At 42.3% G+C, this 25,950-nt stretch overlaps 1 protein-coding gene and 2 long non-coding RNA genes across 3 annotated transcripts; 2 read left to right on the top strand and 1 right to left on the bottom strand.

Moving 5' to 3' along the window:
- The first annotated feature begins 3,668 nt into the window (after positions 1 to 3,668).
- On the top strand, positions 3,669 to 7,804 carry LOC9271303 (uncharacterized). Its single transcript, XR_010739018.1, has 5 exons — positions 3,669 to 3,808; positions 3,956 to 4,087; positions 4,638 to 4,691; positions 5,167 to 5,620; positions 7,328 to 7,804. It is a non-coding gene; the product is annotated as an uncharacterized lncRNA (long non-coding RNA).
- A 1,119-nt stretch (positions 7,805 to 8,923) lies between these two features.
- LOC136355393 (uncharacterized) lies at positions 8,924 to 12,294 on the bottom strand. The gene is made up of 2 exons (XR_010739634.1): positions 11,655 to 12,294; positions 8,924 to 9,461 (listed from the first exon to the last, which is right to left on the bottom strand). It is a non-coding gene; the product is annotated as an uncharacterized lncRNA (long non-coding RNA).
- Positions 12,295 to 24,735: 12,441 nt separating this feature from the next.
- LOC107280001 (uncharacterized) lies at positions 24,736 to 25,656 on the top strand. Its single transcript, XM_015768959.1, has one exon. The coding sequence runs from the start codon at positions 24,736 to 24,738 to the stop codon at positions 25,654 to 25,656; it is 921 nt and encodes a 306-aa protein (XP_015624445.1).
- The last annotated feature ends 294 nt before the right edge of the window (positions 25,657 to 25,950 follow it).

Raw genomic sequence — 25,950 nt, 5'->3', positions numbered from 1 at the left:
TACGTATATGATACTGTTGTTTGCTAACAATGAGTCAAGTTGGGGATAGCTTGGTCTCGAAATATGGTTTCTTTGTTTATTGCATGTGTAGTTGACTCGATGCCTCGGGAGAGTATTTGCAGTGATGGATCGGGAGTCGGCTTGGTGGTAAGACGATGTCCGTGGTGGTCAGATATCATGCGGGATACTTAGGTTAGAGTTGATGCACGTGGTTGGTGAAGATTCCATATGGCATACGATGGAGGTATTGTGTGCGTATGGGATGCGAAGTCGAATTTGGAAGGAGTCCAAATTTGGTATGATTGGTTATGTAAAATTTGTTTCTTGCACTAGGAGGTTTCCTATGGGGATTAGGACTTCTAGAATGAGTTTGGTTCGTGGCTTTAGGCTGTCTATCTCATGTATAAATAGAGAGGGAGCATGAGGCTTCCCGGTATCGCTTTGAGAACAATTGTGTTGATAGTTTAGTTAGGCTTTCGAGTTTAGTCAAGATTTTTGTAAGAAGTGCTATTGGTGCACTTTGTAAACACAGAGAGAAGTAATAAAGTTGTCATCTACTTTGAGAGTTTTTCGATTTGTGTTTTCTCAGGTGCGGCGGTCCAACCGGCGAGTTACCACTGGTCAGACCGATGGCATCGGTCCGGTCAGACTGGCGGGCATACGGCGGTCAGACCGCGGCGGCATCAGGAGGCTGAGGAGACTTTGGGGCGGTCGGACCGGGCAATCTACATCGGTCAAACCGGCGGCACAGGCACGGTCAGACCGACGGGACTACTCCGGTCAGACTGATCTACATCGAAATTGAGGGGAACTTTTATTTCCGCTAAAAGTTTTGGTTTTTGAGTACACCAACCATTTACCCCCCCCCTCAGGTTGGCTTAGTTCCTGTGTTTCGATCCTACAAGTGGTATCAGAGCCACGTTTGCTCTTCTTGATCTTTACCGATCTTGAGTTTTTGCCATGGCTCTTAAGTTTGCAATTAAGCCTGATGTTTTCGATGGAACGGATTTTCCTTATTAGTGTAGTAAGATGCAATCTTATATTCAACCTGAGTATCTTGATATTTGGAGAAAAGTTTCTAATCCTTATGTGATTCCTGAACAAATTAATACTGCTGTTTTAAAACTTGAATTTGAACAAAATTGCAAAGCTCGCAATATTCTTTTAAGTGGGATTTCTCGTTCGGATTTTGATCGTGTCTCTCATCTTGAAACTGCTCATGAGATTTGGAAAGCTTTGAAAAACTTTCATCAAGGAACAAATAATATTAAAGAACTTTGTCGTGATCTTTTCAAAAAGGAGTACATTAAATTTGAGATGAAACCTGGAGAAGCTTTGGATGACTATCTTTCTAGGTTTAACAAAATTTTGAGTGATCTTAGATCTGTTGATTCTTCTTATGATGCAAATTATTCACAATCTGAGGTTTCTCGTCACTTTTTGAATGGTCTTGATATGTCTATTTGGTAGATGAAAGTTACATCAATTCAGGAGTCTGTTGATATGTCTACTTTGACTTTGGATTCGCTTTACACAAAACTCAAAACTCATGAGATGAATATTCTTGCTCGTAAAGTTGATTCTAGGTCTAGTGCTTTGGTTTCTTCTTCGACTTCTTTGAATGTTGGTGCTTCTTCATCATCTTCTTCTGTACTTGCTTTATTTAATGCCATGTCCGATGAGCAACTCGAACAGTTTGAGGAGGAGGACTTGGCTTTGTTATCTAACAAAGTTTCTCGAGCTATTAACAAAGTTTCTCGAGCTATGAACAATGTCAGGAACAGAAAAAGAGGAGGTCCTAATCGTTGTTTTGAGTGTGGTGCACTTGATCATCTTCGTTCACATTGTCCTAAGCTTGGGAGAGGCAAGAAGGAAGAAAATAGTAGAGTAAAAGAGGTTGAAGTGGACAAGAAGAAGAACACGAAGGAGAAGAAGAAGAATTGCATGCAGTGGTTAATCCAAGAACTCATAGCAGCTTTTGATGAATCAGAAGATGAAGACGAGAGCAAAGGTAAGCAAGTTGTTGATCTAGCTTTTATTGCTCGTAATGCAAGTTCTGGTGTTCATGAATCTGACAGTGATAGTGAAGAAAAGCTTAGTTATGATCAATTAGAACATGCTGCTTACAAATTTGCTAAGAAACTTCAAACATGTTCTACTATGCTTGATGAGAAGGATCACACTATTGAGATTCTAAATTCTGAAATTGATAGATTAAAATCTTTGGTTACTAATGATGATGAATGTAAATCTTGTGAAGTTTTATTTTCTGAAATTAACGCTTTACGAGATGTCAATTCTGTTAATTGGTTGAAATTGGAATCTGAGATTGAAAAGTCTAAAAAATTGGAGTCTTCTTTTACTCTTGGATTTGCTTTGCATGCTCGTGTTGTTGATGAGTTGATTTTGATAAAGAATGTTTTGAGAAAATACAAAGTTGTTTTTTGTGCAAGTTCCTTGTTTAATACTTCATGTGCAAATAGGGCTTTACAAAACAAAGATGTTTTGATTTCTCAAAATTTTTCTAAGTGTATTTTGAATGAGATGAGGTTGAAAGATGCTTTAGGGTGTGTTAAACACATGAAAGAAATTGTTAAACAAGATGAGGTGTTTTCTTGCTCAACTTGTAGAAAACAAAAAGGTCTTTTGGATGCTTGCAAAAATTGTGCTGTTCTTAAACAAGAGGTTTCTTACTTGAAAAGTTCTTTGCAAAGATTTTCTGATGGTAAAAAGAACCTCAACATGATTATTGATCAATCCAAAGTTAGCATGCTTATCATACTAGACACCCTCCTGCTGTTTTGGGTACTGCTGGGAAAGGTGAAATTTCGATTGAAACTGAGCCTAAGAACGCTATGTTTAAATTTGCTGGCATCATGTCTACTTTGAGTGCATCTTCTTGAAAATCAAATGTTGTACATGCAAAAACTTTTGTTGCTACATGTATTGCAAAACCATTGATTTTAAAATCATCTACTTCACAAACTTATCGTGAGAAGTACACTTGCTCTTTTTGTGGAAAAGATGGACATTTGGTTGGTTTTTGATTTAGACTTGCCCATAAAAAGAAAAAGGAAAGAGAAATTGCTTTTGCGAAATGACGTTGGCAAAAAACGGGTTTTGGTTCGAGGAGAAGAGCTAGACCGACACTGACCAGTCGATCAGACCGGCCCGCGATCAGACCGTAGTTGAACCGGCAGTCAGACCGGCTGCCAGGCCCGGTTAGACCGCAGGTACAGTGGCGGTCAGATTGGCATCGAGGCAAGTTTGTGCATAATCTAAGTTAGACTATTGTGAAGCATGAAGGTAAGTTTTCAGGTAAGTCTGATTCTGATTTTATTAGTGCATATGTGCCTACTGGTTCTACTGGTCATGTGACTCAGTGTTGGATTCCAAAATTTCTTATTTCTTGTAATGCCCCGAGTTTTAAATTAATATATTTCGCGGAGTATTAGAGCAATTGCGCAAAAGTTCAACTTTTAAACCATTGTTCGTATAGGCGATTGGGAACCGTGGATGCGTAGAGCTCGCCGAGTAGTGCAAAATAGACTATAAATTTATAGTAATCGGAGTCCGAACGAAGTCCCGAGGATTAAATAGATGTGAGCCGTTAGATCTTATTTAGTCTCTTTATATAACCAACAAAAAAAACAAACGAAAAAAAAAACAGGAGAATCGCTACTGTAGCCCTAGCCGCCGCACCTCGTGCGCTCTGCCGCTGCCGCTGCTATTCCTGTCTTCGCCGGCGCCGCCGCTGGTGCAGCCGTCGCCGGTCGCCACAGCCGTCGTCGTCCACAGCCGGTCGTTGGTGAGCTACTGTTGTTTCTGTTAATTTCCCTGCTGCTGCCGATCCCTGCTGTTGCCGATCTGATCTCTTCCTTGCTGGTGATGCACGGCTTGCTGTTGCTGCCAATATTCGTTTCTGCTGCTGCTGCTGTTGGCCTGCAACGAACAGGAAGGAGGGAGAGAAGGCAGAGAAGAACAGGAAGGAAGGAAAGAAGGGGAAATTTGATAGAAGAAGGGAAATTTGGGGAATTTGGTGAATATTTCCAAATTCTTCGTTTTTCTTATACATTAGTACTGCTAGGTAATCCGTTTTAGTCTATAGTTGTTTCTAATTTATATTTAAGACGATCCGTTTCCGGTTTTTTCGAATTTATTTTATATCGAACGCTAGGCTGAAACCGTATTTTCAAATCTGGTATTAAACCATCAGGAATCAGGTTAGTTGTCCTAAATAAAGTTTGTAGTCATTGTCGATATCTTTCCAACGGTGCTAGTTTCACTCGATTCCGATAAACGGTTTAGGAGAAACAGCAAAAACAATACTGCTGACCGGGTCCGGAAATCAGGACAGTAGTTCGTTTTCCTTAATCTGGGATTTTCAGAGGCATAATCTGATTTTGTGCTCAACATGAAAGTTGTAGAGAATTTTTTCTAGATGTCTGAAGTTGTATTATTTGCTAGTTTCCGTTAGACGGTTTGTGAGTTACGCATAAAACAGTAATGGAACAGCTATAGGTTATTTAATACAAATCGGTAAAAGGTTTATATGTTCTAGGTTTCGATTTTAGTAAATATCCCTTGTAACCATCGTTAGTTGAATATAGTGGTTTATGCGTAGTTTTGCTCCACAGGTGTGAAGGGTTCCAACGTTGGAGGAGTTGAGTCGGAGTATCGAAGGAGTTAAGGCAAGTACAAGACAGACTTATGTGATGGACAAACTGAGTTGTTTTGTTTGGCTTTACTTGCATAATTATTATTCAATTGCTTGATATTACTGATTGTATGGCTCTGACGTTATGCTACTTATTCGTGTTTCGACCCATATTCAAATTCATGACGTTATTCATGTTTCATTATTCCGGATGTTCTGTTTACATTATTCAAGAACCATGCGTAGCCATGGGAGTGCAATTTGGGTCTTTATTCATGATCCTTGAGAAGCGCTGATCACGCTTGCTCGGCTTACCGGTAATGCTAAGAGGATATTCAGACCTGCCCGGGAGGGAACTACTATCTTTTGACTTCTTTGGTTTAAAAATAAAGTAAATCCAACCCTTCATATTGGTTTCTTAATGCATAAATCATGCGTATGTTTTACTAGTTCAAGATTGTATTTGCTGAGTATTCTTTACTCACTCTTGTGTTTAATTTGGTTTTTAGGTACCTAATGACATCGATCGGCATGGGGCGGGAGTAGCACCCTTGGACTACACATTATTATTGCACACAATTGAAATTAGTTTTAGACTATTTTTTGCTCAGCAAAAGTTTTGCATAGAACTTGTAAAGGTCATTTAAGGTTCTGATCCTTATTTTTCACGTGGGATTTGTGGAGCTAGGATGGTTTGGATTGTGTGGCTTATATCGGTATTGACCTTTCTTATAACTGCCTGTCGTGATGTCCGTATTTTTAGGGGAGATTTTGCCGAAATTTCTAATAATTTTAGGACTTAGTTTTTGAGTGTATTTTGGTGTGGCATTCTAGGTACGTGGTTACCTGGGGTAGTTACATTTCTAACCCCAACACGGAGGCCTCGACATCTTTTTGTTCATAGGTATTTTGATGGCATACTCCCCATGAGCGTTCAATGTTGAGATGACGATTGCTTTCAAGGTAACATCAATTTACTTTTGATTGATATAACTTTGGTTTTACTTCCTCGTTTATTAGCTTTTCAAGTGCTAGTGTTTGAGGTAGTGGTTTTGGTTTATACGAGTGGTTGAATATCAATTCATAAGAATCTTGGTGGTTTCATTGGCAATTGGATGTCTTTTTCAAAATCTTTGATTTCTTCTTGATTTTTCTTCGGGGAGAATTAGAGGTTAATTTGAGGGGGGAGTTTGTGTTTTTTTTCGTGAATCCTTTTGGCATTGTTTGAGGGGGAGTTTTTCGTACCTCATGGTTTTATCAAGCAAAAATATGACAATGAGAAAAATTAAAAAAAAAAGAGCTTTGTTCCATACATATGGTATTTTCTTGTGCATGCTAGCAATACTATGAAGGTTTATTTGTCTCTAGCATAGCTTGTATGTATTCTAGTCTTTTTATGAGGTTTAGATATTGCTTTTAAGGGAGATGATGCATGACACTTACATTCTACTTGAATTAAGCAAATATGCAATATTGATGCTAGCATATGGTTTGATCTATAAATGCTTTATTGAATTATTATTCCTCAAATAGCTTTGTAATTGCTCATTGTGCATAGAGAATAAAAATGAAAAAAATGAATACCGAATCCTTGGAAACAGTCTTCACGACAAGGACGTATTCGATGTGAGCAAAAATAATGGGTGCCGAATCCCTGGAAACAGTCTTGACGATAGGGACGTACCCGGAATAATTGAGAAAAAAATAAGCAAAAAGGCTCAAGAAAAGAAAAAGTTAAAAAATTCTCTTGGTTGTTTTGTGCTAAAGCTAATTTGAGAAAGAGTGATAAATGCAATAGGTATATATGTTTAGTGTTTATTCTTCAACCTATGTGCTTGTAAAGATGTTGCATTATAAATCGTATGAAATCATGAATTTTGATTGTTGATTCAAACTTAATTGTAAAATCTTCGGTTCATGATTATACTTTAATGCATGCTTGTTATATTATAGATGGGTTCATCTTCTTTTTATTGCAACACATGACTTGATATGCTATATGTATGCTAAGCTCTTAAAGATTAATAAACATAATTCCTATGCTTGATGAAATCATTGTCAAAAGGGAGAGAAGAGAAGAGTTTTTGAGAACAGCATGTTTTTTGATTCACGGGAAAGTGAGAGAAGTTTTCTTTTGGATTTTTGAGCACGATGTGTACATTTGTACAAAGTGTGCTTTTTACCAGCTTTTTACCACTTTTGTTTTTATTTTTCCAAACAACAAAATGTTTTTGATGGGTTTGCCAATGTGTTCATCAAGGGGGAGATTGTAAGATGAACGTGTGTTTTGATTCTTATTATGTGATGAACAATTGGCATCTGTGATTATTGGTTTTGATATTTGGAGATTATTGTCGAAGTGGTTTTGAAGATGATTGATTTTCACGTAATGAACAGGGTTGCTGTTTTGTCGGGTCCGGTCAAACCGGGCAGGTGCTGCCGGTCAGACCGGCGCTATGTGAATGGTCAGACCGGCCAGCCCGCGGTCTGACCGGCCGACGCTGTGTCGGTTTTGGTTTCGGGTTGTTTCTTTGGATATCTGTGATTGTTTCATGTTTATGGCTTCTAGATGGATACTATACATATATGATACTGTTGTTTGCTAACAATGAGTCAAGTTGGGGATAGCTTGGTATCGGAATATGGTTTCTTTATTTATTGCATATGTAGGTGACTCGATGCCTCGGGAGAGTATTTGCGGTGATGGATCGGGAGTCAGCTTGGTGGAAAGACGATGTCCGTGGTGGTCAGATATCATGCAGGATACTTAGGTTAGAGTTGATGCACGTGGTTGGTGAAGATTCCATATGGCATACGACGGAGGTATTGTGTGCGTATGGGATGCGGAGTCGAATTTGGAAGGAGTCCAAATTTGGTATGATTGGTTATTTAAAGTTTGTTTCTTGTACTAGGAGGTTTCCTATGGGGATTAGGACTTCTAGTATGAGTTTGGTTCGTGGCTTTAGGCTGCCTACCTCATGTATAAATAGAGAGGGAGCGTGAGGCTTCCCAGTATCGCTTTGAGAGCAATTGAGTTGATTGTTTAGTTAGGGTTTTGAGTTTTGTCAAGATTTTTGTAAGGAGTGCTATTGGTGCACTTTGTAAACACAGAGAGAAGAAATAAAGTTGTCATCTACTTTGAGAGTTCTTCGATTTGTTTTTTCTCGGGTGCGGCGGTCCAACCGGCGAGTTACCACTGGTCAGACCGACGGCATCGGTCCAGTTAGACCGGCGGGCATACGGCGGTGAGACCGATGGCGGCATCAGGAGGCTAAGGCGACTTTGGGGCGGTCGGACCGGGCAATCTACATCGGTCAGACCGGCGGCACTGGCACGGTCAGACCGACGGGACTACTCCGGTCAGACCGATCTACATCGAAATTGAGGGTAACTTTTATTTCCGCTAAAAATTTTGGTTTTTGGGTACACCAACCATTCACCCCCCTCTGGTTGGCTTAGTTCTTGTGTTTCGATCCTACAGTTTAGTGACCGTGCATTGCAACGGGTATAAAAGCATTTTAAAGCTAACAAAGTTGACGTGTTGCTAAAATCATTCAAGTGAAAATACCAATTTTGAATTTGACCATCTCATCAAACAAAAATTTGTCTTCAGTCATAAATTCTATCAAGTAGGAACAAGATATTACATGTTGGTAGATGTAGCAAAATCACTATCATGTAACTAAAATTATTGGTCTCACCCCAAATTAGCAAGTAGAGAACATATAGGGATGTTTACGCTGCTAGATTTCTTACTGGATCGTTGACATATAAAATCAAACTTGGCAAACAAAACAGAATTGAAACAATTCAATTATTCATTTGCTAGTATAAAACGATGGGTCAAAATGTCATTCGACACCTCAAAAACTCAGAATAATAGCAAGAAACAATCTGCTTATGATTTTCTCCATTGTGGATAGTTCTCTCCAAATGAGTCCAAATGATAACAAACTTCACAAAGACCGTTTTAAGGACACATGAAACACAAAAATTCAAATTTATATTGTTTTTATTTAAAAACCCACCTATTTTCATTAAAACTAACTGCCAAGACTCTCTAAAAAAAGTAGCTTTAGCAATGACTTTATATGTCCTTTCATGTCCACACTCTTGGCATCAAGTAGAATAGTGTCGAGGACCTGTATTGTTCATCAAGTTGGAAGTTGGATTTAATGTGCACCTCACTTGTCCATCTAAATCAAGAAACTTGGAGCTTCCTCTTTTGCCTTCGATTCAACAACACTTCAACCATGATGCTCTAGCTTACAAAAGAAGTTATTATTGAGTTTGTCCATTGAGCTCAAAAGATGAGATATTACACTAAAGATCTGAATAGCTGGTTTTGTCTGACATTAAAGAACCTTTGCATGTTTCTTCATTGGGTGAATCTAAAATACCTTCAACTGGTTCCGCTAGAACATTGGTAAGCTGCCCCTCAAACAACACATCTCATTTTTGAAAATGACATTTATAGGCTTCATCGTTTTGCTCAAACTTATTATATGTGAAACAACTTGTTAGCGATTAAAAATCAACTCTAAATTAAGTTTTAAAATTCAAATTATCGCTTATGCTGATAAGCTGAAGGCTAAATGATAGCGGTGTATTCTTGACAACTGTACTGATCATCTCACACTCAGCGGTACCATTTTAAAAAATCCAATACTATCCTCATTGCAAAAACTACTTTGGAATTAAGGGTAACCTGATTAGTCATCTCCCTTATAAAGCAGAGATCTGCTGCTCTTGGTCTAATTGGCTTTCATTGACATACCCAACTTGCTTCATCATGATATAGTAGCTACAGAAATGAAAGAAGCGGCATGGTTATTAAACCTTTTTATTAGAAAGTATAGCATTATTTACAGATAGTAATCAGTCTAGCATATTATCAATTTCAAATATGCTGAAAATGTGTTAAGATACTTGCTTACTTTCTGTTTCGTGCTTATATGTAAATTAGTGGTTTAGATAGTTAAGAATGGATTGGAGGAAAAAAATAACAATAATTTGTATCTGATACATATTCATATATTTATCAATTGACAAATGTACCAGGCTTACCTGTACATGGCTATATGTCGTACAATTGGCTACCCACATGGATTGATCCATAGATATTAACAACTACATATGGCATACCCTTGCAACTGTTTTTGACAGTCTCAGGTATAAATTCAGACTAAGACATACACTATTTGTTAATTCTCACAATTAAAATAAATCACAATCCAAAAGAGATGATATTTTATCATGTTCGTAGAAATCCTTAATTCCGTACAGGAAAAACAAAGAAAAGTACTCGCATGGTTCTTGCAAATAGGAAATCATCCTAACAAAGTAAAACCAAATAGTTTGTGTCTCTTGATGGCCGACCAACATTTTAGTCAGTCACAACATTTCCTTTGATCCCCCTAGGGATTGAGTGTTAATAAGTTGGCAAATCTAACTAAACTTCAATATGGATGATTTCCCCTGAAATTCTTGTTTTTTTAGCCCTATAACTAAGTGTGTTTAGAATTGAGCAATTCCCATACAGCTCCACTCCACAGCAATTAACAGCAACCCAAATCGAGCATTGAACAGCACAAATTAAAGTGCACTGCGACAAAACCAAATAGTTCATTATGAGACAATTATGCGTATAATTGCACTAATTATAGTGGTAGTTATGACAGTATGGAATAATTACAGTGGTAGTAATAATAGTATGGAATTTACTTTGAAGCTGCTTGAAGTAGTATAATTCTTTCTAATTCTGAATTTTGGCATCCTAAACAGGGCAATATTGGTACTGGAAGAATTACTATCGGACTGTCAGTTAGGATATTCAGTTGGTCAGTTATTGCTGTACCCTTGTCTCAAGTCAAGAACTCTAACTCAGGCTGGACCATGATCTCTACTATTATAAAAAATTTAAGATGTTTTTACCGGTACTTTGATACGTCATTTGTGTATGAGTCGGTTTTTAAATTCGTTCGCTTTTGGAACTATAATGTATTTGAGTTGGTTTTTAAGTTTGTTCCCTTTTGGAAATAGAAAAGAAATTGTATAGGAAATCTCTTTAGAAAACTCGCATGCTAACTCTGAGACGATCGGATTCCTAATTGCAGCTTATGATTTTCTAACAAACTATGTATCCAAGCGAATTTAACAGTGAATTTTATCTTAAATAAACCATATAACAATAATAAGATTAAAATAGCCTTCACCCATTGCAACGAAATGGTATTTTTTTCTAGTAGAAAAAAAACATAGACCCTCTTTAGATCCAGGGATTTTTTTAGTCCCTGTCACATCGGATATTGGGACACTAATTAGAAGTATTAAATATAGACTAATGGCAAAACCTATTTGATAACCCTGGACTAATTTGCAAGATGAATCTATTGAGCCTAATTAATCCATCATCATCTTATGTGATGCTACAGTAAACATGTGCTCATTATGGATTAATTAGGGTTAAAAAATTTGTCTCACGAATTAGCTCTCATTTATGCAATTAGTTTTGTAAGTAGTCTATGTTTAATACTCTAAATTAGTGTCCAAACATCCGATATGACATGGACTAAAGCTTAATCCTGGAACCAAACACCACCATATTCACAGCTTGATTGAATACCAAACCTTAACTCTCTTTGTAGGGACCCGAATGGCTGGCTAGGCTGACCTACCAAAAGTCCATGGGCAATTACAAATGACATTGCAGCAGCATCCTCTATTAATGCTGTCATAATTGTTGACCCTCAGGACTGGTTCCTACAAGTTCAATTTATATACTTCATAGCAAATGTTAATTTCCCTTTTTTTTTGTATGCTGGAGCCAAAGCAAAAGGTATATCTCTGTAACGAAAGTAGTAGTAACTGGGGTTCTGTGTTAACAAAGATCACGATCAACAACATTCTGCTGGAACCTTCGGTACGAAGAACTAAGATCCATGTTGCCCGGCCGTCAATCCATCGAACCAAAGCAATGAGCTTTAAATCTAGTTACCTCGTCGGCGGGGTTGGCAGCGATGAGCCGCGCGGGACATGGACGTAGGTATATTGACGTAGTGCTGCAGACCTGCATCATCGATGACGGAGGCTAAGCTTGGGCGCTGCAATGGCATTCTTCCAGGACCATCGTGAATGGCCGCAAGGGCGCGGTGGGCGTGGAGGACGGAGGGCGAATCGCTGTGTTGGACGACGACGACGGCGGCGGTGCAATGGAAGTGTAAGATGGCGGTGATTCGTCGCCGGTGTCGTGGGTGACGGTCCTGGACGACGAAGGGCACGGTGAGGCGATACGGAGCAACGGCGAGAGGGATGGGGTGCTGGTGGTGGGGGCACGGCGGATTCCCGTCGATCCGGCAGCGGCGGTGACGCAGGATGAAGGCCCTATGCATGGCGGGAGGGATGGGGCGCTGGGGGTGAGGGCGTGCGTGGATTCTTGCCGGTCCGGCGGCCGTGGCGCTGGACGACGGCGACAACGGACGGCACAGCGGGAGGAATGGGTGCTGAGGGTGGGGGCGCGGGCGGATTTCCGCTGATCTGGTGGCAGCGGCCGCGTGTTGGAGGAGCCGGCCGGGATCGCGGGGGAGGGAAGGAGCGCATTGGTGGGGGCAATGCGGGAAGTGGTGAGGGCGTAGGGCCGGGATCGTGAGGGTGGATACGGCAGGAAATAGGGCGTGGGGATCGTGGGGTCGATCTGGTCGTTGGATGTTGTCAGGGTTATGGTTACCACATACCTAATAGTAGTTGATTAAATCTCAGGACCCACCACATACCATGTCTTATACGGAAACAACCTTCGGATATAGGAGGAGTTCCGCATAAGGAAGGATGAATAGAATTCTACATGGAAACAATAAGGACTACTCGGATTGTATCCATATAGGTTTCCCTAGTTCTACTTGGATAAGGGGTCACCTATGGGTATAAATACAAGGCCCCCTATGAGGAGAGGGGACACGAGACGGAATAATAGATCAATATACAAGCCAACACATCCACCACAGCCTATGGAGCCGGAGCACGCAGGGGCCAAGTCGCCGGGAGATCTGGTCAAACCAACTCGACTACGGTCTCGTCGGTATCATCGAGTTCTGCTATTCCCTTTGTAATCTGTGGTTTCCATCATATAATCCCATATCAATAGGATGTAGGGTTATTACCTGACAATTCAGGGGCCCGAACCTGTATAAAAATCCTCGTCCCCATCTCTTTTACTACAATCTCGCGTATATCCTAGTACCAACGATCCCCATACTATGCAAATACCGGAATCGTGACATCAAACGTCGACAGTGGCGCGCCAGGTAGGGGGATTTTGGTGCTTCAGGATTTTGACGAGATAGGTTCAAGAGATGGATTCCTCAACAAACTACTCAACGACTTCTTATGCTGGATGATATGACCCGAACGAAGTACGTTCTCAGGCGGATCGGGATATTCGTCAAGCTTCGCCAAGACATCGTCACTATGGATTTTTTGACGAGGGATACTTCAACTACTTTAGATCTGAGAAGTCAAACCAAACCAGAGTACGTGCCCCGATAAGATCGGAACCATCATCGTCATCGACAACTCGGTCTATCGAGATCATCCAAGCCTCAAGATACGCGGCGTACCAAAAGATGTCAGATCATATGATGTCGAACGAGTACGCAATAAGGTAATTGGTAGATTGGTTTTTCAAATTGATCTACTAATTTTGTAGATACATCCGACATATATCTACAAAGGTACGCATTTTATATGCAATTTATCGTACTTATTTAGATCATACAACATTGTCAGATCAATAATTTATTTTTACCTAGAGCATGTTTTTTATACAATATCTATTGTGCGAGTATTACCGATGTTAGGCCAACTACAGTCTAACGCTGGGGGCTCGCTCTATTTTCTTCTGTATAAATCATGCTTGTTTACGGTTTACATAATCCCGGATATTTAATTTGCTCGTTATATCCTGATAATACTAGAAGATCCATGCAGTTTTTTGAGTACATACTCGATATTATCTGCTACATGTCTTGCCTTCTAGAAAATATTTTTCAGAAACAATTGAGCACTCGAGTAGGTTGTGGTCGAGCACACTCCATTATCGAGAACGTTCTCGACAAATGCAGAGTTATCGCACCCAACCTACCAACGAAGACCGACGACCTATCTCATAGCACCGGCCATAGCTGGGCTATTCGAGAAAAGGTTGTTAACGGATAATTCCTCGTGAACATTGTCGGCTTGATCACCCGACATGATTGCGAACAGACATCTGGATATGCTATAAGTTGGGTATGTGAGTCATGCTGGCCACATGAGATGCACATGTAATATACCAACTTTAGCGCCCCCAGAGTAAATCGTAGCAATCTCTCGCACCGCAACTTCCATTGGTGCTCGAGAGATGATTCTACTCGCTGGTTCCCGAACCAGTAAATCGTAGAAATCTCCCGCACCGCAACTTCCATTGGTGCTCGAGAGATAATTCTACTCATTGGTTCCCGAACCAATAAATCGTAGCAATCTCTCGCACCACGACTTCAGATGGTCGAGGTACGACTACGACTTGTCTTCGACCAGCAGCGTAGTGGTCCTTGCACCACGACTTCAACCGGTCCAGAGATAAGGCTACTCCTGGTTCTCGGACAAGTAGGCCGTAGCGATCTCTCGTACCTCGACATCAATCGGCAGAGAGTTGAGGCTACTCCTGGTTCTCGGACCAGTAGGCTGTAGCGATCTCTCCCACCTCTACTTCTGGTGGTCGAGTTAAGGCTACACCTAGTTTTCGACCAGCGGTGTAGCGATTCTCCCACTACCTTTACTTCTAGTGGTCGAGTTATGACTACCCCTGGTTCTCGACCAGCGGCGTAGCGTTTCTCCCACTGCATCCACTTCAAGTGGTCGAGTTATGACTACCCCTGGTCCCCGACCAGCGGTGTAGCGATTCTCCCGCTACCTTTACTCCAACAAAGTTGATATCAGGTACACAGTATCGCCAAGCGTTTTACCCAGAAATCCCTTACCATGACGACACCTAGAGTTGAAACCTATCCTCATGTCCCTTTACGCCGTTCCGACAAGGTCTCTGAGGAACCTAAGGGAACTTCGGCTAGCAATGCCTAGAGCGGATAAGGCCTTATCGGATCATGTAAAGACAAACGACCATGTAAGATCTGGTCATGTAAGATTTCTCGCAGTGCGTATTAACCAAGCCGTGTAATCAGAAATTGAGTTTTCCAACTTCATGGCTGGGGGCTAGGATCAGTGCTTTTTCAACCAAGGCAGGTCGAGGGTCCAAGAGCCTTATCCTCCGAGAACGATTCTCCGACGACAAGGCTGGGGGCTAGGTAGAGTGTATGACTCAACAAACTGACTGATCGAAGTCGGTAAAAGAGAAGACACTTGTACACAAAACATTGGTCTGTAAATTTAATTCATTTCCAGTTTTCCATACATATTATAACATGTCACCCTTTGAGCATTCGCTCAGGGGCTATTTCTATCTAATATTCTTTTTTGAGTGTTGATTTCAGGAAAATTCTATTCGACATTGTTGAAGACTCCATGTCTCTATGGTTCTATACCAAGATCGACTAAGGCGAGTACGAAAAATGTTGACAAGGCTCCGTCGTAGACTCTGCGCCTTCTCGATCATTCGAGAACGGTTGGTGGATCTTGACAAGGAATACGAAATGAAGAGATGGTGTACCCGCTGAGATAAAATTTCTTGACTTCAATCCAAATTCTCGATTACAGCAACACGACAGACTTAGTCGTATGCTTTGTACTTTCTTGGTTGACGTCGGAGATTGACTCAGACAAACCCTACAGGTGCCCGCACGAGGCTGATAAGGGAAGTCTAACATTATCTCTGAACTCACCGAGAATGCTCACGTGAGCTCGATAATAGTTACTCCAAGGTCTGCGGTTGAGAATATAAATTTGTTCATTTTTATTGAAGTCGGGGGCTATTGTCAGGGTTATGGATACCACATACCTAATAGTAGTTTACTAAATCTCGGCAGGACCCACCACATACCATCTCTTATACGGAAACAACCTTTGGATATAGGAGGAGTTCCGCATAAGGAAGGATGAACAGAGTTCTACATGGAAATAACAAGGACTACTCGGATTGTATCCATATAGGTTTCCCTAGTTCTACTTGGACAAGGGGACACCTATGTGTATAAATACAAGGCCCCCTAGGAGGAGAGGGGACACGAGACGGTACAATAGATCAACATAAAGCTAACACATCCACCACAGCCTACGGAGCTAGAGCACGCAGGAGCCAAGTCGCCGGGAGATCTAGTCGAACCAACTCGACTATGGTCTCGTCGGTATCATCGAGTTCTGCTATTCTAAATGGACATGTTTAGCAATCCATAGGAGCCTAGAGTAGGCTAGGGCTTCAGTTGTTTTCTTTTAAGGATGGGTACCCCAATCCTTAAGATGTCGAAAAAATGTCAGCGATGTGGGATTTAAACTAAAGATCTCTGACCTCAACCCTCACGCACGTTACCATCTCAACTACTTGTTGGTATTTCTTATGATCACAGATAAGATCCGCAAGCGCACGGATATACCGATGTATCACTTCCCCTACAGAGTATTCCAAGGGTATCGAATCCAAGGGAACGTGTATGTCTATATCCTCGTCACGTTCATCCAAGGACACAAAGCTAATGTGGGCAGAGGGCAGAGAGGATTTCCTAATGAGAAACAGTGTCTAGGGAAAGCTTAACTTTAATCCTAACGTAATACACCAGGCACTGTCAACCCGCTGTTTCCACCTCTACACCCACCTCAAACGTACTGTGCGATACGCAGCAACCACTGAAGATTAATTACCCAGACACGGCGTCTACGCAATTAATAACTACTCTAGTTCCGATCAAACACTAAAGCAATCACTATAAATAAATGGACTATAGTGAACAATGATCCCGTATGCTAATTAGGAACTAACCAAGAAGTAATTATCACTACGCAAATCTCAATTACTCAGAATGATATTTCTATTAAAGCAGAGTAATAAACAAAGTACAAGAGATAAGAGAGGATTACCGACAATTCCGGGATTCCTCCGACTTCTTCTACCTTACTCTCTCCCTATTCTAATATATAATAAAGTACAATAGAGCCTCTTGTAATTCAGCTCATGCTTTGGTGTGTGTGAATAAGGGAGAGGAGAGGGGTATTTATAGTGTGGAGCTTGCTTGGGAGAGTGGAGATGCTAGGAATATTCTCCATAGAATCCAAAGAGCATCTTCCTTCTCCTCTTGCCATGTGTCCTCTTGATGACGGTTTCTACCGGTATTAACGCCCGTAACCGTCATAGTTTGAGGAGCACAACCGTCATACCGAAGATGGGCTAGATTGGGCCAGCTAGGGGTTCGGCCGGGGTTTGGCCGAACCTTGGTTGGCTCCCCTGGCCCACATCTTTCTTCAGGATGCTGACATGTGGGCCCCACTTCATGATGCACATTTTATATATTGTAGCTCAAAACCATGTGAGTTTATCAGGGCATAATGTATTTCCATTCTTTATGCTCATTCTCTCCCAACTTTGGTGATTGATCACCTGCATAGAAATATACACCAACACTAGTGGAAATTGTTAGAAATAAATCCTACCACTATGTTGGATGTTTCACATTTATGGTTTTATGTAGGTATTGACGACGTTATTTTGGCACTTAAGAGCCGTCAACAAAACCCCCCAAACTTGGCTCTTTACTCGTCCCGAGTAAAGGTTAAGGATTAATGTGGAATAAATTTTCCCAAGATATAATACAAGTACACAAATTACTCTAAGCTATACCTGTACCTGTGAACTTTTCAAGTGTCTAACTTATCATCTTGGGCAATTGATGAATAGAACGGTCATGACTCAAGTCCTCCTTAATCCTCCTGTCAATCTCTTGGGGTTTTTATATATTTTTGCAAAGTAGCTATACTCCTCAAATGACCTTCTCTCAGATCACTCATGTGGTTTTATTTGTGGATCCTCACCAAGGCATGTTTGCCGAATTGTCCCTATTCTAAAAGGCTATATAGGTGGAGGTCGGTAGGGATCAATCGGGGCATACCTGCATCACATATATTGCAAAGCCAAAATATCGGACCCTAGGAGATAGCAAGTCATACTCTCTGATCAAGAATGTGCATGTGTGTGATATGTGTATGGGTATGTATGTGTATGGTTGTTTTATGGGTGGAAAAAGGAAAATAGAAGACAACTCCTTTGATATACCTCCTCCTCCAATTTTCTCTCTTTGGAAATTTGAGACTGCATGGCTATATCTTTTCTTCTTTTTTTTCATCATGCCCCATACTTTGTATGAACAAGATTTTTTTTTCTATTTTCTCTCTCTTTTCATCAATGCTCCATACTTGTATGAGCAAGACTTTTTTTTTTCTTCTTTTGCATAGCCATGCCTCTCTCTATCTCTGTTTTTTTTCTTTGAAAGAATTTTGGAGGAAGAAGCATAAATGACATGGAGTATTTATTTTGTGGATAATGGATAAAATAAATAATGGATGAGAAATGCTAGCTTCTAGTGTAAAAGTTTAGCATAGTGTGTGTATGTGGAGTGTGCGTGCGATCTTGATCATGAAAGTATGAAAAGTATCTCACACGGGTCACAATAATTTGACAAGGCTCAATGTAATGTCAAGCAGCCTATACATATACAAGGTTTTTGCAATGATAATCATATATGGCATTGGAAGGTAATAATATAGTCACTGAGGAGTATTGCTCGAAAAAGTTTTATTTTTCACAAAACAAAATCCCAAGTATCATGACAGTTGGACAATAATTTCTTTCGTCATAACCATATCACAAATATTAATTACATAGATGAGCAAGGTTTCCTATGATAGATGGTTGTTCACAAGTGACAAGTGTTAGCAAAGAATAAAAAGTATACATGATCATTCATAGGGCAATTCTATTCGTTGAGAGTTAATGTTTTCAATATTTCATTTGGAGTCAAACTAAATTATATTCGATTTTTCTACCAAAGTTTAATTCACAAACAAGGGAGGATAAGGAAGGAGACACGCAAACCTGACCATACGGCGAAGGATGACAGTACCGAGCCAGGCAAGGGTTGGGCGAACACTTGGTTCAACCGACCCAGCCAGGACTCGGTTCTGGCTACTGAATTTTGTGCGCAGTCATTGGCCAGTGTTCATCATGTTGTCATGTTGAATTGATTCTATTGTGCGTTGGGAGTTCCGAAAAGACTCCCCCACACTTGTTTTGTACCTTGTCTTTATTCAACAAAAAGATGGAAAGCAAAATGGGCTTTCATCGGGGTAGAATACCGGTGAGCCAAATTTTATTCAAGTAATTCTAGGCGCATGAAGTGCCTAAAATTTCTTTTATTTTTTTCATGTTTTATTTTGTTTTTATTTTTTTATCATTTTTTATGGCAGCAATAGAGGTGATGGGTAACCTAGCAGGGTGGACATTTGTGACGCAATGATACACAGGGTGTTTCGAATTCTTACTAGATAGGACTTACCAAGCTTTGATTCGGATGCAAGAATGCAACACAACTTTGCATTTGTTCTGCCTGGTTCCCTGAGCATCTGTCTTCTCATAGTCCAAGGAGCGTGGTACGAATGTTGAGGTTATTGTACATATTTCCTGCAAAAGGTTAGTGGACAACAAATACCTGAGGGACTACAAAAAATTGAAAAGATTTTATCGTAGCCTCAAGATTAGTTGATCACATCCATGGTAAAAAGGAATTAAATTGAAAACTTAATGAGCATGGATCCCATAAATTTGCCATTTATTTTTTTCATTTTTTTTTCTTTTTACTCGAGAGAAAAAAATGTTTTTTTCTCTTTTTTTTCGAGAGACATTTCTTTTATTCTTAAAAACAATTTTTATTTTGTTCACGAAACTTTTATTTAAGCAAAACTCATACAAGGTTGAGATAAAGTTACATAACATAGCAAAGCAGCATTTGGCAATATACATACCGTGCACCTTGAGAGGTGATATGTTTCTCCTTTGCCTGTTTTGGCAATTGATTTGTTCCTGGCCCTTAACTTACCTCCAGTGTGACTCGTGCTTGAGAACTCATCCGTTAAATTGAAATGATTTCCTGCAAGGTTTAATCCACGAAGGGTATACATCCGAAGTCCATGAAAGTACTGGCTCTATGGTTCATTGAAGCAAACTTGACACCATGTTAACTTTGATTAAAGCAGGCTATCTATCCTAAGCATCATGCTTAATTTAAAAAGCCTATGAATGTCGACGACCACCCAAACCATAGCATATGAAAATGGACCCGAGGACGCATAACCATGTACGATCAAGCCAGACTCAACTAGAGATAAGTACAAGTAAAAGAAATGGTGAATCTTTTGTTGTATACCTGAGTGTACTTACTGCCAGCATAATGTATATGTTGAAACTTCTAGAGCGGTGGCATGGTCACATGTGATTGTCGATCTCTCCTCCGTCTTGATGTGGGTTGTGGCGGAGGAAGGCACTTTGACCACACCAACTCAAGCGAGTGGTTTTGGCACAATGCTGTAGAGACATAGGATGCATCTCTTTTTGGGCAAATATGCAAGTGCCAACTGGAGTGTAGCATCAAACACCTAGAAAAGAAGAGGGCATCTCCTCTTGCGTGTATGCGTGTAGGCGCTGCTGGAGCGAGAGGTTGTGCACAGCTAGGAGTGGATGAAGGCTAAGCCAAGGCTGCACATGAGCTCAAGAGAGGGGCTGGTTGTAGCCAGGCAGCATGATTGCTACTAATGAGGTGTATGACCATATTTTAAAGACTCGCACATAATGCGGTCTTTGATCTAGATGCAGCCCGCCAGCTCTCTTGCTCTCTTCCTCTTCTCCCATCTTTTATTTTTTTTCTTCCGTCACTCTTTTCTTTACTTTTCTCTCTTTTTTCTTCTTTTTTTTCTCTTTTTTTCAGCAAGGTAAGACTAACATCGACTGCAAACCAAAATGGCCTTGGTTGATGGAACTCGTCATGCAAGCTCGTCGGCCTCCCTCACACTTGGACTTTTGTGTCACGAGACATCAAAACCAAATGTGTGTTGTTGGAGTCTTCATAAAGTGTGTTTCAGCACCAAGGATCACCAAAATGAACAGTTGATGTAGCTCCCATATTCTTAGGCATCATACGTCCCTCGTTCTTAATCTCAATCTGAAATGGTTATTGACCAAGAATACCCGAAGGTGCATATTATCCTAAAAACTGGTTCTTGCTTTTATTGGAAAGAAAACTTACCAAGATAATCTGGGGTATCTCCCGACAGTGCTTTGTTTTTGGTCACAGGCTCGACCATGGAGACATCTCGCTGCAAGATTAGTGCCACAAACACATACGAGATTTGCAATATTTCTGATAAATGAAAGCATCCACAACCACACTTCTAATCATGTTAGAAATGAGGACCATAAGGTGGTTGTGGTCCTCGCACGAAGAAGCGGCACTGATCAGACAAGACTCTAGAGATTCCTTATGTGAGCATGAATCCTGGTTGATTTTGAAATAGAAGCTTTCATGCTCATTTGTGGAGTTCTCATCCTCCAGAGTTGATGTCTCAAACTTGTCCCTGGCCTGAATGTTCTCCTTCTCAAGAGAGACGTCATTCAAGAATGAGGTTGATACTTGATGATTATCAAGAACGACGTTTTGAAGGCCAGAGGGACAAGGTTTAGGCTCGATAGGAGGTTGTGATGGTGGTTCTATGGAGAGCAATTCAAGGGTCTCACCAGAATCTTTTTGAATGAAATGAAGATCATCCTGTTGTAGAATTGATTCAGGGGATTCATGAAGCAGAACTAACATTACTTCCTCTATCGGCGTGTTATCAGGGAGGATGCCTGTCAAGGTTTTCTCATAATCGGTATGAGGATCATCCCTGAATTTAGGAGCGTAACCCGGAGCTTGAATTTCATTGGAATCCGGCGATGGCTCCAGGGAGGACTCTTTAGTCAGACCTGAAGATGTTGAAGGCTCGGGTTTAGGCTCGGCAAAAGAAGGTTCCTCCCTTCTTGACACATGCTTCTTGATGGGGTTCAACATACTGCCCGACAAAGGAGGTATTTTCTAATATGCGATTGAGAATTTCCTTGCCTTCGGCGGGAGTTTTGTGCATGAATGACCCTCCAGCACTTATGTCAAGGTAGAATGCAGACTCCCTATCTAAACCCATTTGAAAATGTTGCAATAGCACGTAATCGGCTATAGATAGGGTTGGGCCAGACTGAACTAAATTAGTGAATTTGGACCAGGCTGCATCAATCGATTCTTTATTTATCTGCTGGAAACTCAGAATTTCTACACGAAGAGTAGTAATACGGGTTATAGGGAAGAATGCGAGGCATAACCTGTCTCGCAATTTCTCCCGGTCACCGTTTACATACCCGACGGTAGATGTGTGTCAGGGTTACGGATAAAGCATACCCTCTATCCTACGACTTATGGAATATACCGATAAGGTATACCTTCGCATATAAGGTTGGTTCCCATATACGCCGTTAGGAATTCACCTCAGATTATGGAAAATAACTCCACGAAGTTAAGGAATTGCATAAGTCCTCGGAAAGGGTGAAATCTCTAGTATATCGTGTAGGTTTACATATCTCCAAGACTTACTTGAGGGTCAAGGTATTCCACGGTATAAAAGGGACCCCTGGGGAGAGGCAAAGATCATCGCATTTCATCGCCAACACACCCACCAAAGTTTACGGAACCGAAGTCCACGGAGTCAACTCGCCGGGAGATCTCGTCGAATCCCTCGACTACGATCTTATCAGTATCGCTTGCTTCGGTTACTGTCTTGGTAATCTGTCCTCATCATCATCAATCCCATATAAATTGGACTGGGCCTATTACCTGATAAGGGGCCTGAACCAGTATAATCCTAGTCTTTTGTCTGTTTTAATGTCGTACTACATAGATCCCTGTTCCAACGTACGCCAATACCCTATTCTTTCGGTCCGCGAGTACCACTCGTCGACAGTGGCGCGCCAGGTAGGGGCACTTGGCGCTTATGGATATGCTAGTATGACTTCAGGACTCCCCGACAACAGTCTCATCACCAGCGCCAATCAAGGAGTTTCTACCTCGACACCGCTGGTGTGGACTCAAGTCGGATCTATTGTCTTTCCGGTCTATATCGTTACAACAATCTCGACTGGTCCGATCGTCATCGGGAGCGAGAAGGGTACGGCAACGACTGAGAGAAACGACGCCCCGCCGATAATTCCTCCCACTCCGGTGGAGAACGGAACATCGACGGCCCCAACACCTGGGAGGTATCCTCAAGCAGCTGAATTTCATTCTCCATGTGAAAGATCAAAGCCGACAAGGACGACCACCCTAAGACCGAGAACTTGGTGTCCTGTGCATAAGACAACCAAGCATGCTCTTGAGGACTGCCCGGTGATATTCCATGTGCAAGCTGAACTCTACGCCTGTTGGGAACGAGGGATACAATGCACTTCACCAACGAGTACCACCTACTTTCCGATCCATAGATCCAAAGTGTATGATCTCACCAACTGCAGGATCTTCCTCAGAACCCTTAAACCGGCGCATCATCGCGTTCAGCAACCACGAGTTCAAACCCCATGCGTTGCCAAGGAACCAGTTGCGGCCCCAGATCGGTTTGTGGGATTCATCGGCGCGAATGAGCCATCCGTGTTACACCTCTTAGAAGGCTACGAGTCCTCTTTGCAGTCACCTAGAGAAGTGAACGTGGTCGACAACACTGAAACAAGCATGTTCGTAGCAGCGAGAACGCTAGCTCATCAATTGCGCAACGTAGATGCGATTTTGAGGGAAAGTCCTTTGTATCTGGTGACAAACCCAGATGCCAGCCGATGGGCAAAGTGACTACGGGAAACTGTGACCAACCTCAATACCACGTTCGCTGAAGCCGCAGGCGGTCCAGAGCCGAACATGAACGAAGAACGGCCCACCGGGGATGCGGAGGAAGAAAATCTCGATGGGAGACATGCCACCGGCAACCGCTCTCCTCCAAGACGTGACCCTACACCACCACGCCGTGAAGATGGCGACCTCCGCGAGCATCTAAACGGACATCGGCGTAATAGGAGGGAACGCAACGAGAACGAGCGTCACCACCATTGTTCTCCTTCTCGCCATGAAGACGGTGATCCACACCGACAACACCGTCATCGCTCTCCCTTGCGGCGAGAACAGGACGATGGTCGCGGGAACACCCCCAACGAGGATCAAGATCGACGAACCCGTGATGACCGAAGTGACGACAACAACCGTGATCGGAAAAATCATCACCAAAGACAGGAGAGGGACAATGGCAACTGATGAGATCGAAACTCCCAATCTGCTCATCCGAGTCGAGACCGCGGACGTGACCACCGTTCGAGAAGCCGGGCTCCTGATCCGTGCGACCCCTCATCCTCATCTTCATCATCTTCTTCGAATTGGCCTCCAAGACGACGCCGCGACCATGGGCCACATGATGTCCCAGGCAACGGACGCAGGGCATTCACACCCGCACTTCACAATGTGAGGTGGCCCGACAAGTTCCGACCGGGATCAATTGAGAAATATGATGGAAGTACAAACCCAGAAGAATTTTTGCAAGTCTACCCCACAATTCTCTAAGCCGCTGGCGCAGACTACAACGCCCTGGCAAACTATCTGCCAGCCGCGTTGAAAGGTTCTGCTCATTCATGGTTCGTCCATCTCCCGCCGAACTCAATCTCTTCGTGGGAAGATTTGTGGCAGCAGTTCGTCGACAACTTCCAAGGGACATACAAGCGCCACACGATTGAGGACGACCTACATACTTTAACCCAGAACCCGGGCGAGTCATTGCGGGGCTGTATTCGGCGCCTCAATGAGTGCAGAAATACGATCCCCGAGATCACCGACGCTTCTGTCATTTGAGCATTCAAGTCTGGCGTCCGAGATCGATACACTACTCAGGAGTTGGCAACACACTGAATCACATCTGGCCGAAAACTATTCGAGATCATCGATAGGTGCGCTCACGCAGACGACGCTTTGAGGCGCAATGAGGGGAAAAGCAAAATGGGAGATGAGAAGAAGAAGTTGGCCGATAAAGATGCACCAGAGTCAAGTAAGAAGAGAAGTCACAAGAGTGGAAAACGCAAATCTTCAGGAGAGGTCCTTGCCACAGAGCAAGCAAAACCATCCAGACACTCCAACCCCCAGGGCGACGACTCCCGCAAGCCATGGTGCCCAATCCACAAGACAAGCAAACACGCCTTGGAGGACTACTACGTCGTCAAAAAGGAGCTCGCGAGACAACTAGCAATCGAAAGAGGAAAGCAAGTACGAGTCGTTGAGACGGCAGAAGAAGCTGCCACCAACAACTCTGACTCTGCCTTGCCGGAGTACGATCTGCATGTCTCCCACATTTTTGGAGGATCCACTTCGTACACCTCTAAGACGGAGTACAAGAAAGCGGAACGCGAAGTCTGCTCCACCTCGCAGATGACTACCACCAAGATGAAGTGGTCCCAGCACAAGATCGAGTTCTCGGAAGCGGATCACCCCAAGATCGTGACTACACCTGGCAGATATCCCATCGTGGTCGAACCCACTATTCGGAATATCAAGGTGGCAAGAGTTCTCATCGACGGTGGGAGTTCGGTCAACCTACTCTTCGCCAGCACTTTAGACACGATGAGAATAACTCGAAGCAAGCTGACGCCAACAGATCAGCCCTTCCACGGAATTACCCCGGAATCGTCGTCTAAACCGTTGGGAAAGATCACACTACCCGTTACATTCGGACACGCCAAAAATTTCCAAACAGAGCAGATCACCTTTGATGTCGCGGAATTCGATACCGCATACAATGCCATCATTGGGAGAGCTGCAGTCGCGAAGTTTATGGTGGCCTCGCACTACGCATACCAAGTGCTGAAGATGCTAGGACCAAAAGGGACAATCACCATCCAGGGGAACGCCAAGTTGGCAGTGTAGTGCGACAAGCGGAGCCTTGACATGATCGAGCATACTCCCAACCTGCCCGCCACAACAGAGAACCCGAACAAAGTGAGCAAGCCCAAGAAGACGCCAAAACCAGATGGCACCATCAAGATAATCCCGTTGTCTAGCGCCAACCCTGACAAAACCGTCAAGATCGGGGCAACGCTGGACGACAAATAGGAACTTGCGCTCATCACCTTCCTCTAAGACAATGTAGACGTGTTCGCTTGGTAGCCGTCAGACATGCCGAGAGTACCCAGGGAGGTGATTGAGCACAAACTGATGGTG

Source organism: Oryza sativa, chromosome 2 (assembly GCF_034140825.1).
Source record: "Oryza sativa Japonica Group chromosome 2, ASM3414082v1".
NCBI classification, from domain to species: domain Eukaryota; kingdom Viridiplantae; phylum Streptophyta; class Magnoliopsida; order Poales; family Poaceae; genus Oryza; species Oryza sativa.
The sequence above is the reverse complement of the archived record's forward strand: the minus strand, read 5'-3'. Positions and strand labels throughout refer to the sequence as shown.